The 14,712-nt window shown below is 41.4% G+C and overlaps 1 protein-coding gene across 13 annotated transcripts in view; it reads right to left on the bottom strand.

Annotated features, from left to right (window-relative positions):
* LDB2 (LIM domain binding 2) overlaps positions 1 to 14,712 on the bottom strand; it is a 401,491-nt gene that overhangs the window by 246,826 nt on the left and 139,953 nt on the right. For all 13 annotated transcript variants that reach the window (XM_017958599.2, XM_017958603.2, XM_017958604.1 and 10 more), the window contains exon 2: positions 9,755 to 9,857. In XM_017958599.2, coding sequence (XP_017814088.1) covers positions 9,755 to 9,857 — 103 coding nt within the window. The remainder of the gene's footprint in view (positions 1 to 9,754; positions 9,858 to 14,712) is intronic.

Here is a 14,712-nt window from a genome sequence, read left to right as displayed (position 1 = left end):
GATGCAGGAGAATTGCTTAAACCTGGGAGGCAGAGGTTGCAGTGAGCCGAGATCACACCACTGCACTCCAGCCTGGGTGACAGAGCAAGACTCCATCTCAAAAAATAATAATTAAGAAAAAGATTTAAAAAAATATATATATATATATATGAGAGTCTCAAGTCCTCGTTCTTTTTGTGGACAAATTTCTAGATTGCTCTATAATACAAAACAGGCTGCGGTCACTTGAGATTGTGATGGTGGAAACGTATTAAAATATGGGAGAAACCATAGGTTTAGTAATGTGCCTATGGTCTAGATAAACAGATATCTTGGGTCACATTTGTACTATTTACCAGCACTGCATCATCTGTTCAAGTTACGAGTATCTATTGAAAGCTTTGTATTTGAAAGACATAGTGGTAGAGTGTTTTCTGCCATGAGTTTAAGAACTAAGGGTTTTAGAAGGTTAGAAAGAAGTCTTTGCCAGGCTGAATCTTTTTCCACTAGGAGCAGACTTGATCAACACCCCCTTCTCCATGCCTCATTGTACTTTTTATATTTTTTTATTCTATTTTTGTTATAAAAATTATATGCATTTAAGGTGTACAGTATGTTTTGATATACATATACTTAGTGAAATGATTACCACAATTAAGCAAACTAATATAGCCATATCCTTCTACAATTTTTCATTGTTATGGGAGCACCTGAAATCATCTCTTAGAAAATTCCTGGCATATAATACAGTATTATTGGCTATAGTCATTATGCTGTACATTAGGTCTCTAGTGCACCACAGAACTTCGCTTGCACTACTCTTCAGGGTGGATGCTACTGCATTAGAGTTCATCATTCATGGGTCTGTCTCCCTTGTTATACTGCAAGTTCCCCTGAGCAAGCCATATATATCACAGTCCTATGTGTGGGCTCAACACCTGCCCAGATGCCTGGCACGGTCAACTGTGGAAGGCCTGCAATGCAGACTTTGGACTTAAATTCAGGCAGACTTTGACCTGCATCCTCACTCCCACCCTCTGCTGGGGTGTTTCTTTTTTTAGCTGGGGCTCATGAGTACAGTTTCTGGAAAAAAATAGATGTAAGACTTGTGAATAAGAAGTCCAGGTAGATCTCTGAGTCTTTTTTGTACAATGTGTCATGCTCACACCACATTGTAGCTGCTCTGGAATTGTCAAGATTTCACATTTGAACATGAATTGGGGTCCTTGAAGTAGCGCTGCTATATTTAACAAAGAAAACACAGGATGCTCAGTTAAACTTGAGTTTCAGATAAATATCAAAGAAGGTTGTAGTAGAAGTATGTCTCAAGTATTGCATTTGTATACTTACGTTTTATCTGGCAACCCTAACTTCAAAAACATAATAAGTTGGAGGTAAGACGAGTCAGATAACATGTTTCTCAACAATTTTTTATTGTGTAGAACAGTTCTCTTCTCCAGTCCCCAAACAATAAATTCTGGTAGCAACACCTGTCATTGTGACAATGAAAAGATTTGACACACTTTATTTTACCCACTATGGGGTAGTGTTATTTTGGTTTGAAAACCATAGGCAATATACTGCATAAAACCGAAAGTCAGGAAATGCATATGCCAGGACTGCATAGATAACATAGTCACACAGAGTCAGACAAAGAGCACATCACGTCCATTTTCTGGTTAGTACCTCATTCAGACTTCCAAAACAAGCTCGTGAGGGGAGTCATAGATCTGACTTGTGTTTAAGACTGTACATTTGACAATTGTAACCCCCTAAGAGAAGAGCTAACAACCAGCTCAGATTTCATAACAGCTTGACTTATAACATATTAGAGGACAATAAAAACATACCATATCTGAAATGTCAATTATAAATATGATAATAATTATACCTTCAACTTGTACCGCACTTTAAATTCATTCAGAGCACTTTTCTGTCCATTATCTCATGTGATCATTAGTGTGGTATTTATCAGACATTAGAGAATGGAATGTCTCTTCAAGCCATTGTTATGGCCAATTTGCAACTTCTGATACTATCAATTTGAAACCACAAATGAGAAGAGATGAGTCTCCTTTTTCTCCTTCAGAAATCTGTCAGTTCATCTATCAATTGTGGGCTTTCTCTCAAGTATTTTTTATGACTAGTCCTAGATTTTCCATTAATGTCACAAGAACATTCTCTTTCTGAGCAACTTAGGTAATTATGCTAATTTAAGGTAAGAGTTTTAAATAAAATCAAATCAAAAGTAAATTTAAAAATTTGTGATGAACTATCTTTCTCCCAAGAACTGTCTGGCTGAGGAAGGCAATGTCTGACAAACAGCAAGAGTTCAGTGAGTTCTGAATGAATGAATCCATGAATGAGTGAAGAAACAAATCAATTTCGAATAACAATCTGCTCTACTTCTAACTGAATTTGCTACAAATCTCACCAGCCTAATGAAGATTGCTACGGAAATGGACACACACTAAAATCACAGTATCAGTTCCCACTGCACTCTAGCTTGGGTGACAGAGTGAGACCTCATCTTTAAAATAAAAATAAAATAAAATCACAACATCAGAGGCTACAGCCATCCGGAAACCATTTAATGGAACCCCATGTGAATAAATGCATGGTCGAGTCATCTGAGAAAATGACATTTATGTTTTTAAGCAACCAAGATGCCACAGTCAAAGGCAAGAATCCATCCCCGTAATTAACCATCAAGGACTACATCGAGGAAGTGCATTCTTTCCTTGAAAATAAATTTTTGAATGCAATCAAAATCAATTTCCTTTCCTCTGGTCCTCAGTGAACAAGATACAGAGCCCACTCTTTACATATACCTTGCCCAAAGAAATTACCAGCATTGATAAATGTTCAGCAGTTCCTTGCTCTCTGAGCAAAATGGGGGATGAAAATCTCACCCTCTGTTGGACAGATGTGGTAACTGTAATTTTTTGGAATTTATTTGTTTAAATCACCACTTGCCATTAATATTCATTTTTCCCCAATTGGTCTTAAATTCTTGGTTCCTATATAGAAAGAAGACAAGTCTGTTTTGGCTCTGCCCAAAATCGGAGTTCTTCCCATTATGTGTCAAATAAACAATGGGAACTATCCTCCATTGTAATTTGAAGTGGCTGTTGTCTCATAGGTTTAACTCACTCACTTATTCTGTCATTCATCCATTCATTAATTCATGCAGTAAATATTTATTTACTGTGGCTTTTCAAGAGTGGCACTAAGCTGAAGTTACAGGTGCATCTCATTTAACCTTCACAAGTACCCTAAAATGTTGGTATTATTGTTACTCAGATGTTACAGATCAAGAAACTGGGGTTAAGGTAGTTTAAGCCTCACGTCTAATGTCATCTCACATGCCTAACATCCAGTAGTTACGGAGGAGCAAAGACTCAAAATGAATCTGTGTGGATCCAAAGTCCATGAATTTTATCTCTATCTCAATTGATGGAAAAAAAAAAAAAAAAAAGAATGAGGAATGTTTAGGGAAGCAAAATTACTTTATGGAGGATCAAGTCTGCAGGGCCAGCTGGCCATGCCTTCTGAGAAGGCTCAAGAGCTGTAAGCAGTGGCCAGGGGAACCTGTGCCTTTCCAGGTTTCAGGGGGACACCATAAAGGCATTATTCCTAGAAAAAACACACACTGGTCTTAAATTCCTGCGCTTGAAATCCCTTTCCCCATGTGCTGCAGTGCACACTCTTTGCATGTAACTTTTTAAAGTGGCCACATTCCTGCCATAGTAGTTATTAAGTGTGGTGTCAAAATGTCTTATGCATATTACCAAGGAGTGATTTTCCCAGAAACATGTTTTAAATCATGTAATGGGATATTAGATAAAGAGAAAGAGAAAATAGAGAAAACATGCTTTCAGAATTCCTGTATAGCAAGCACAGTAAAAATACAGCTGGGTGAGGTTGAACCAATAAAAAGCAGTAGAAAAATAGAAACCAGACATAGTGAACCTACTTGGGCCCCTTGCAGAGTTTCTCTACCTTAGGGGAACATGTCCAAATACACAACACATAAAAACACATATTACAAGACAAAATTGAAGAACTTAGTCAATATTGCAAAGCTATTGGAGCTTTCAGGAAAAATAAAGGAGGTAAGGAACGACAATGTAAAAGAGAAACAGCAAGTGTAGAAATGGCTCCACAGAGGTGTGGATTGGCGGTTCTTCAGACTATCTAATGAACCTTGGTGACTGAGGAAAATAAAAGCACAGAGAGTGATGACATTTCTTAAAACGACTTTTCTCTTTTTGGAGAGAGAAATGTCCCCCCAGCAGCCACGGAATACCTTTTGGCTAGTGTGGCCATGAATGCGTGTGGTCCCACTGGAAATCCTCATTCCAGACAGAGTACTAAGGTCAAGATGAAATAACAAGTGTGTGATAGAGAATTACTGGGACCCCTAGCCCCAGACCACAAATAGTAGTTAAAAAGTTGATGAAAATTTCATCTGCATTGTCCTAGATCTCAATCTAGAGAAAGCAATGTGCTTATTGGAATCCAATCTAATAAGAACGCCCACCAATGTGTTATGGAGCATTTTCAAAGGATGAAAGCACTGCCAAAAACTACATGCACCATCCCATCAAACCCTTACAGTTCAAATGAGGCCACTTAGAAAAGAATTAGATTTTTCTCTAAGAAACAGGCCAACAGAAAGTGCTCTGAAACAAGGTGGCATTTTAGTAGTTACACCATTTCCCCCATTAACCTCCAAAGCCATGCACACTTACACATAGTTTAACCATGTGTTCTGGAGTCTTTAGCCCCACACATTCTTAATCACTGTTCCCCGCTCTACTCCCTTCGTCTGCTCGCCACTTACCAGAAGTGAGAGTGAGTTTCTGCACTTGAATGTTGGAAGCAGAGCCTAATCTCCTCAGTCCTGCATTTCAGCAGGAACCGCCCATCAAAGAGGTCATATGGACTCCCACCTGGCCAGGAAGCCTCGGCATCAGGCTGTCCACATTGTGCATTTGATAAGTCCTGCCCAGTGGGAAGCCTTTTCAATGCATAGAAGCTATGGTGAGGTCAAGGCCATGCATATCAATGATAATAAATATTGATCATTCTATGCTTCAAATGGTCCTTGGCTCTTTGATTATAACATCTCATTTAATTTTCACTGGCAGTGTTTTTATTGTTTTGTTTTGTTTGAGACAGAGTCTCGCTCTCTCACCCAAGCTGGAATGCAGTGGCGTGATCTTGGCTCACTGCAACCTCCTCCTGGGTTCAAGGAATTCTCCTGTCTCAGCCTCCCGAGTGGCTGGGATTACAGGCGCAGGCCACCACACCCGGCTAATTTTTGTATTTTTAGTAGAGATGGGGTTTTACCACACTGGTCAGGCTGGTCTTGAACTCCTGACCTCAGGTGATCCACCCACCTTGGCCTCCTAAAGTGCTGGGATTACAGGTGTGAGCCATAGCACCCAGTGCAGTGATGGTAGTAATATACTCACTTGCACATGAGAAGATGAAGTCTCTGTTTATCGAGCAAAGCATGGATTAAAGCCCAAGAATGTTTGCATTGAACTCTTGTGCCCTTTCTCCTAAACCATCCAGCCTCTCAGCCCTGCATCGCCTGCTGAGACGGGCCTCAGGAGATCCTTCTCCATGTATCTCTCCTAGCAAGGAAATATTTTCTGAACGAGTTGTGAACCACATATTTCCTAAAAATGTGGCCAATGTGGACCTGGACACAGGCTAGGTCGGCTGAGAAGCATATTACCCAAATGGTGGTTGTGACTGTCATGAGGCGGAAGAATAGTGTGAGGCACAGTTCTGCTACATGCCTAAAAGGAGCAAAGGGAAATTAATATTGTGCTTGAAACTAAGAGCCAGTGATCAGCCTAACCCAAGACAGAGAAGAAAATAGTAACACTTTATGCTGGACTTAGAAATGCAGAGTAGGTGCACAGAGGGCTTCAAGGAACCTGATCCTTGGCTTCCTTTGTCTCCTGTTTCAGATAAAGGAAAGTTATTATTTCGGACCTTATTTCTGTTACCAGAAATGTGTGTGTTGATAAAATCATTTATTTTCCCTTAGCTATGGCACGATATAGGAATAGGGTGTGTGTGTGTGTGTGTGTGTGTGTGTGTGTGTCTGAGAGAGAGAGAGAGAGAGAGAGAGAGAGAGAGAGAGAGACAGAGACAGAGAGATAGAGAGACAGAGTGAGTGAGCAAGCTGACTTTGGAGTCAGGAAACCTGAGGCTCAGCCTCATCTGTGGGGCACCCACCTAACTTCTCTGGCCCAAGTTTCCATTTTTAGAAAGGATCCTTTTAGCCCTAATGTTCTTTATTCTACTGAGCTGCTGCCAGGGAATTGTCTACCTCTGATCCGCTTCTTTTCTAGAGTCCACCTTATCCAAAGGTTAGAACTTCCTCCATGGAACTGCCCACTTCTCCAGCTGCCAGAGTAGCACCTTCCTGGTGCTGTCCAGGGCGGGGACAGGCAAGTGGCCTTAGGGAGGCACAGGCCAATTTCTCACATAGTCTAATAACCTGGCCCATCCTGAAGCTCTCCGCACCAATTACCACCTATCCCCTAAGAAAACATCAGCGGCTTCCACCTGCCCAACCATATCTCGCCTGGGCGGACACTCCCCCATCGGGGGAGTGAAGGGCTTAGGAGACGGGGCACGTGGAGGAAGAGGGTCAACACAGAGGAGTTTTCTGTTTTCTGGATGCAAGGAACAATATATCACCCAGAACATCATTATCTCTTGAATTATTATACTGCCGGGACTTTTTTTCCTATTAAAATCTATCAGAACAGCCAGACGCGGTGGCTGCACTTTGGGAGGCCAAGGCTGGGTTGGTGGATCACTTGAGGCCAGGAGTTAGACATGAGCCTGGTCAACATGGTGAAACCCCATCTCTACTACAAATGCAAAAATTAGCCGGATGTGGTGGCAGGCACCTGCAATCCCTGCTACTCGAGAGGGAGGCTGAGGCAGGAGGATCACTTGAACCCAGAGGCAGAGGTTGCAGTGAGCCGAGATCACACCACTGCAACCCAGCCTGGGTGACAGAGTGAAACTCTGTCTCAAAAAAAGAAAAAAATATCAGATCATAACCCAGAGTCTGTTTGAGCATGCCAGCGGACCACTGTGGGTCAATTTCTTCCTATTCAAAAAAGTCCAAAGACCTCAGTAAAGGATTGCTTTGCCAACATTTTATTTGATGATATAAACTTTTCTACAAATGTCTATGCATTTGTGTACTCATTTATTCCTTCACTCAACAAATATTTATTGAGCTACCTATTATGTGTGAGTTCCTGTATTAATCTGAGAATTCAGCAAGTAACAAAACAGAGCCCTCATCCACATGGAAATAACATTCTAATAAGGGATGACAAACAATAAATAAAAAAGAAGACGCCCATTACAGGATTTGTGGCAACTTAGAGATAAAGTATCATAGACCCCAAAGGACCCCCTAGACACCAGCGATGGGGAGGAAGAAGGAAAAGTTTTTTCTAGTAAAGGCTAAAAAACACCTCAGCTAGAATATCTCTTATTATTTCATATGTGTGTAATTGCGGATTTTTTTTTTTTTTTTAACAAATACAAACGCAACAGCCAAATCTTATTTTTCTCATCAGAAAAAAAAAGCTTTCAGCTTCCCTGGAAGCATGAAGGAAGAGCTGCAGCTTCCAGCCCCAGGACAGCCAGGCATCTGCCCAGCCTGGCACAGCATGCCTGGACCTCGAACGGGTTAAGGTGGCAGCGCCTGAGCTCAGAGCGCTGCATAAACAGTGCGCGTCAGGCGTTCTAAGCAAGCTTCATCTTTCTTGTCTCCCAGTCTTGGGCTGTCAATCAGCTGTCACCAGCCCGCACATCAGCAGCGTGTGCACATCACCAGGCTGTCAGCAAGGCAGCTGATGAGACTCGGCTCAAGACCGTCAATCATCTTTGTTTCTCTTCTCCACTCGGGAAATATTTTGGCTCGGAGAAACAAAGAAACCTGGGCAACAATGGCTGGTAGTCAGGCATTTACTCCTGTACATGGAGATAAGATCTTAAACAGGCGATGATCGTGATTCACTCCCAAATGATGCTGGGGTGGGATGGACAGAGGGAAGAGCCAGAATCTGTTGTATTAGGACATATTTTAAAACTGTAATTCTAGTTCCCTGAGCAGTCCCTGATGGATTTCTGAACCAACAAAGCACAAGAACATAAAATAATGATAACTTGAAGTTATCTGAGCTTATGCCTCAGAAAAAAACAAGGTGGCTCAGAGGATGGACGACTGCTTGGTTAGAAATTATACGCCATTGATCAGGCAGCTTTTTGAGGAGGGAGTCATTGTTGGACTGCTGAGTTCATTTATCTCCCAGGGACTTCTGAAACACCTCTTTAGGGCATGAGGCTGCTTGGGGGCACCCACACATCGGAGAGCAAGTTAGCTCAGCAGGACCCCTTGAAGTAGGCTTATCAGTGCTTGCACCCAGAGTCACTTTGTTGAATATAAAGGTCCTCTAAACAGCCCATTTTCTGATATACTGCCTGCCCCTCCTCTCGCCCAAAATATTGATTAGAAATGTCCCACATCCTTAAAAGTCCATGAGACACAAATATAAAGAGATGCGCCTGGCAACCAGTTTCAGTTGGGCAGAAAGTCCACTCCAGGCTGCTCCTCCCCTATTTAACACTATTGCAAAATCATCATGTGCATATATTAGCATAATTAATCAGTTAATTATGCAACTGATGCTACTAGTATAGCTGTTAATAGTATGCAAATGGCACCAAGTTGCCTAAAGCCTCCCCGAGTTTTTTTTTAATTGTTGTTCCATAGTGGCTTTGAAATAGATTAGCAACAATCAGAGCTTTCAATCACATGTATCAAGAACCCTATTACCTGTCAATTTTTCAAATGTTCTGGATTGACTCATTCATACCATGACTGGTTCATCATACCACGTCTGGTTCCCTCATCATTTCAGTGTTTGTGACAGTGGCGATGTTTTTCCTCCGATGGATCCTTTCCTACGTGCAACACTGATTTCTGAAAACGCATCTCTCTCTGATCTAACTGGACATTAATTGCTTTTGTGCTGATGCATCTATGCCTCCTGGTCTCATAGCACAAGTAGCAAATCTGATCTCTGACAAGTTGGCTGAACCTAATCAGGACAGATCAGCTGTTACCCAAGGTGCCACAGGCTGTAATTTGAGGATCTTTACAGAGTTATCACTAGCCTGAAAGACAAGGAACTATAATTCTGTCAGCACTAATCCCAAACTGTATGTTCAAAGCAACTGTGGCCTCCCCGCACCCCAAAAAAAGATAGCACTTGTCAAATAAATACCTGAGATAATTGATAAGAGGGAATTAGAAGGATGTGGCTGATGCAGTGACAGTGGGAATTTTTTTTTTAAGAACCTTCAGAAGCAGAACATTGGATGTCAAGTGTGAACCGTCAAGGATAAAAGAGGGTGGCAGAGAAGAGATGCATGGAAATTTTCCATCATTCCGCTCCCACTCGTCACTGGGTGACTTGGTTCATATTTGCCTTGCTCTCTAAACAGGCAAATACCCAGACATTCTAAGCCTCGAAGGAAATCTCTCAGAGCCAACTCGGGCTGCCACCCAGTGACAATGACTTGATAGGCAGCAAGAACATCGTCAGGAGTGGAGGTATTATTGTCAGGCTGTCAGCTCTGTGCTATTCTCTGAAGACCCCTGTGGTTTTCTTACAGGCACAAAAAGAGGAAATATTAGAAAAATAAACTTCTTTCTTACTGTATCGCTTTGGTCCATCTTCCAAACAAAATGAAAGGGTTAATGTGGCATCATCTTCAAAAAATTCAGTGGCAAAGGCGTCCCACCAGAGGTTGTCGCTGTCCTGCAAAGAGACAGATCATTTATTTAACAGGGGAAAGTGGAAAATATCTCAAAGAGGAAAAGAAAACGGAAGAGAAAGAAAAATTCAGTTGCTGCTTGCTCGTTACTTCGTGTATATGTGTGGGTGTTCTAGGAAAGGGTAGGTGGGTGGTCACTCTTCAAATTAATTGCCTCAATTGGGAACCAAATTTCAATTCAATAAGTGAGCTCAAACCTACCGAATAAAAATTAATTCTCCAGTATATATTTGGGGAGATTTAATAAATGTGCCACAAAACACAATGTGATGTTTTTTGACAAAAGGGTTTGCATTTAATGTAAAATACACGCGACTTTTTTTTCTCTTTCTCTCTCTCTGCTCTTTTAAGAGTTCATTTTTATAAATAGAAACCACAATATTACAACCAGGTTAAACATCATTTTCAAACATAATTTAATCAAAAGAGATGTTCCCAGCTCTATTGTTTGCAAATATCCCTATAAAAGATAGAGGTACGGATACATGGATGGATAGATTGATAGAGAAGTTCACGCACAAGAGATTCTCAAATATATATGGACTGTTCTTGATTGTTTTAAGAGGATAGGCAACCACTAGCTTGTTGTTAAAGAGTATTAAAAATAGAGCAGTTCAGCAGAATGCAGGCCATCCATATGAATTCTGTTTGTTTGTCTTGGGTTGAATGTTTCTCCTGCTCATGCAGAAAACACTTTGGAAGTGGCCCAGTTTAAGGCAGTTAGAATCGTTGTTAATCTCCAAGGGGAGAAGACGGCCCCCTCTCACAGTGATTTAAGAAGGTTATACACAGTGTCATATTTACAGGAGGAATCACATCCCAGCCTAATTCTCGGTATAGGACTTGATTTATCCCAAAATTCTTAAGTACCATGTTTTTTCTAGAGAATTGTTAGTTGAAGACAAGATGCATCCCAGCTGCCTGTCAGATGGAAGAGGAGACAGAAAGGGAATTGCCACTCCCCATGTAATAGTCCCACTGCCGGGTCCTGGCAGAGATACTACAAGCCTCTCTTCTTCCCATTAAGTTGTTCTGCTTAGGACAACATTAAGTTGTTGTCACTGGCAGGCCTCAGGAATGAACCCTCAGTCCCAGCAAGAATAATTAAGGAGCAACAGAAGATTGATGCCGTCCTCTCCTTCAGAAAAGAAGCAGCTCAGACAAATGGATTTTTGTGTCTCTCTTTGGCTTCCTTCCAATCACCATAGCAAAAGCCAATCCTTTCCTCAGTAACACAGGGTAGATAGGAAACCACCGAACAGTAATGCATGGATCCACGTACAAACTGGTCTGCTTTGTCTCCTTTCAGAAACAAATATGTATTGGGCACTTAACTATGTGTAGGCCTTCAGAATGCACAGCTGAATAAGAGACTGGTCCCTACCCTCAAAGGGCTTAAAACCCACTAGCAGAAGACAATCACATGAGCAACTAAACAGGCAGCTTCGCTCCACATCTGAGACCATGGCACACGTCCTCAACGCTCTGGAAGCTTGCGGAGCTTTTAGAAAACTCAGTGGGCCTGGAAGTGGAGGAATCTGCCAGGGAAAGAAACCCTATTCAGAAGACTGGATACATTTGTTTATTTGACTTTAAATCACTACACAGATGGAAAAAGAGTCACAGTTAACATTTATTGAGTGTTTACCACATGCCAAGCACTAGTCTAACGACTTTATGTGTATTTTCCTACTTAATCCACACTACGAATCCATTTCTTCTGTGTGTGTGGCTTTTTTCTCTTCAATACAAATATAAGCTTCTTGTACACAGGGGCTTTGTTTTGCTTGCTACTTTATCTCCCAACCCCCAGAACAGTGTCTAGCCCAGGATATTACTCATAAAAGCAGCTCAGTGAATGAATGAAGCTGCTTTGCAACTCTACTTTGCAACTGCAGAAACCAAAGCTTAGGCAGTAAATGTCACCTGCTCCAGTTCACTCCACGAATAAACGTCAGACATGGAATTTAAACTCAGACCACTGGACACTGCCGGCCTACCCATCCTCTGCTCTGTGCAGCAACCTGCTACACTTCCCTGACAGTCTTTGAGAGGCAGGGGTTAGAGTTCAGCAAGAGGGAAGAAAGAGTAGAAAGGGAATATTTACTCTGAAGTTGGTTTCTTCTTTGAGCTCCTTGCCTTGTTATGCAGACCTGTAGCCAGGACTCATGCTCAGGAGACTGCCTGGAGCTTCACAGTAAAGCCATTGGTAATACATCATGGAAGAATTCAGTCCTGCAGGCAACACTGCCTCTTCCCAGCTATTGAACCTAGCAACTTATTCTACCTTCCCCAGCCTGTCTACTTATTTAGAAGCTGACAATAACAATAACAACAACAATAGTAACTATCTGGCAGCACAGATCTGAGGATTAAATAAATATGTATAAAGTGCTCCCCAAAGGGAGCGAAGATGAATAAAATCTTCAAGAGATAAAATCTGCAGGAGAGCACCCCAAAGACAGTGAAGATCAATAAAATGCCCTTTCCCTGCCTCTGCCTACCATCTTTAATATTATATCTAGGGCAGGAGGCATTCCACTTTATAAAGAACTGCATTGAAAATGAACTTTATGGCCAGACATGGTGGCTCGCGTCTGTAATCCCAGCACTTTGGGAGGCCTAGGCGGGTGGATCACCTGAGGGTCAGGAGTTTGAGACCAGCCTGACCAACATGGTGAAACCCCCATCTCTGCTAAAAATACAAAAATTATCCGGCCGGGCGTGGTGGTGGGCGCCTGTAGTCCCAGTTACACGGGAGACTGAGGCAAGAGAATAACTTGAACCTGGGAGGCAGAGGTAGCAGTGAGCCGAGATCACCCCACTGCACTCCCACCTGGGTGACAGAGTGAGACTTGGTCTCAAAAAACAAAATGAACTTTTAAAAATAGTCTGTTTATAAATCAGCACTTTTCCCTGTCACTTCAACCATTAGCAACCCATTTCCCTGGCAACAGCATCTGTCCACAACACAGTTAAAAATCTGAATGAAAATGTATTACTTCTCGTTTGCTTTGCTCATTATTCAGAGGCCCAATGACTGGATCCCCTCTGTACTAATTCATTCTTACACTGCTATGAAGATATACCCAAGACTGGGTAATTTATAAAGGAAAGAGGCTTAATTGCCTCACAGTTCAGCATGGCTGGGGAGGCCTCGGGAAATTTACAATCATGGTGGAAGGGGAGGAGAAGAATGAGTGCCCAGTGAAGGGGGAAGCCCCTTATAAAACCATCAGATCTCATGAGAGCTAACTCACTATCACGAGAACAAGATAAGGGAAACCATCCCTGTGATTCAGTTATCTCCACCTTGTCTCTCCCATGACACATGGGGATTATGGGGACTATAACTGAAGATGAGATTTGGGTGGGGACACAGCCAAAACATATCACCCTCTATTTTCTGATAATCTAACTCTTGGTCTCTGACACTGCTGCTGGAAAATGAACCAGGCAAAAGTCAAGAGAAATGCTGGCTGATCTGAGGTCACTGGGAGAAAAGAAAGTACTCAAGTTACAATGAGGTTCGAGGAACGTCTATGAGCAGTGTTACAGGTTCCAAAGGGCCTAGATAGGTACGTGAGTTTTGGCAGAAGTTGAAAGAGACATAATGATCCAAGAATGAGAAATGTCATACGATTCAAACTAGTTTCAGTGGAACACGGGATAAGGCAACTTCTCAGGAAATTTCAGAAGAGGTTTGCTGGGAGAATGGGCACATTAGGTAACCACACACACACAAAATAATTGGTTTCGGTCACAAATCTTGAAAGAACATCCTTGAAATAAAAATGTAACATTTAAATTCACAGGGCCAGGCATATACTAGGTAGATAAAATACTATTTTTGTTTGGCTGATAGAACACATTAATAGATGGATGGATGAAATTTCTTATTGTGGCATCACAAAGTCAGCTCAGGAAAATCACTCTACAAAGTTGTCCAGAGATCTTGATTGTGGACCCTACTTTGTCTGTTGGTCAATAATTTTAAACTGGCATAAAAATGGCATTCTGTGTATTTAAACTATAATTTTCAATCTCCCCCCACGTGCAAACACATGCAAACACACACACACACATACACACACACAGCTTTTGAATTAGTCTTTAGTTATGACAGAACAAATATTTATTTAGGAAAGGAATAAAAGGAGTAGAGATTTAAGACAAAAATTACTAAGTGTTGGGGATAGGCCATTCTTGTGTTGGCTGTATATGAAGGAAGCTTATTACGGAAAGAGCACATCGTTGGGGGCCCTGGGTTAACGTTAGTATCGTAATCCAGAATTTTCTAAGTACTGTAGATGTATTGAACCATTTTATATTCATAACTACCCTAATTGCTACCAAGGGGCAGAGCAGGCAGCCTTATAGAGAACTTATGTCCTTAACTTCTATGTTATACTGACTTACACAGGTGAATTCTGCCTCTTAATAGCTGCATGACCTCAGTCAACTCACCTAATTTCTTTGCGTCTATTTGCTTGTTGGGTAAGTGAGAATAATAATCTCAGTGGGCTGTGAGGACTTAAGAGAAACTGCCTGGCATATAGTAGTTGTTCAATATGTGTCAACTATTATCATTCATCGTTATCTCATTTAACCCTTAACATATTCATAGAGAATCTAAAATTCAAAAAGGCAAGCTACTCAATAAAGGTCAGAAAGCAAGAAAGTGATGAAGCTAAAGTTCACGTAACAAGTCTGCCTAACTCCAATACACGCTTTTTTGTAAATAATTCTACTTAAAAAGTTATTTCCCACTTTAGGTTGAAGACCAAAAATGGTTTACAAGAGTTAGAGTAAGAGGTCAGCATTGATGAGAGGAAATTT

This window comes from Papio anubis, chromosome 3, assembly GCF_008728515.1.
Source record: "Papio anubis isolate 15944 chromosome 3, Panubis1.0, whole genome shotgun sequence".
Classification (NCBI taxonomy): domain Eukaryota; kingdom Metazoa; phylum Chordata; class Mammalia; order Primates; family Cercopithecidae; genus Papio; species Papio anubis.
The sequence above is the reverse complement of the archived record's forward strand: the minus strand, read 5'-3'. Positions and strand labels throughout refer to the sequence as shown.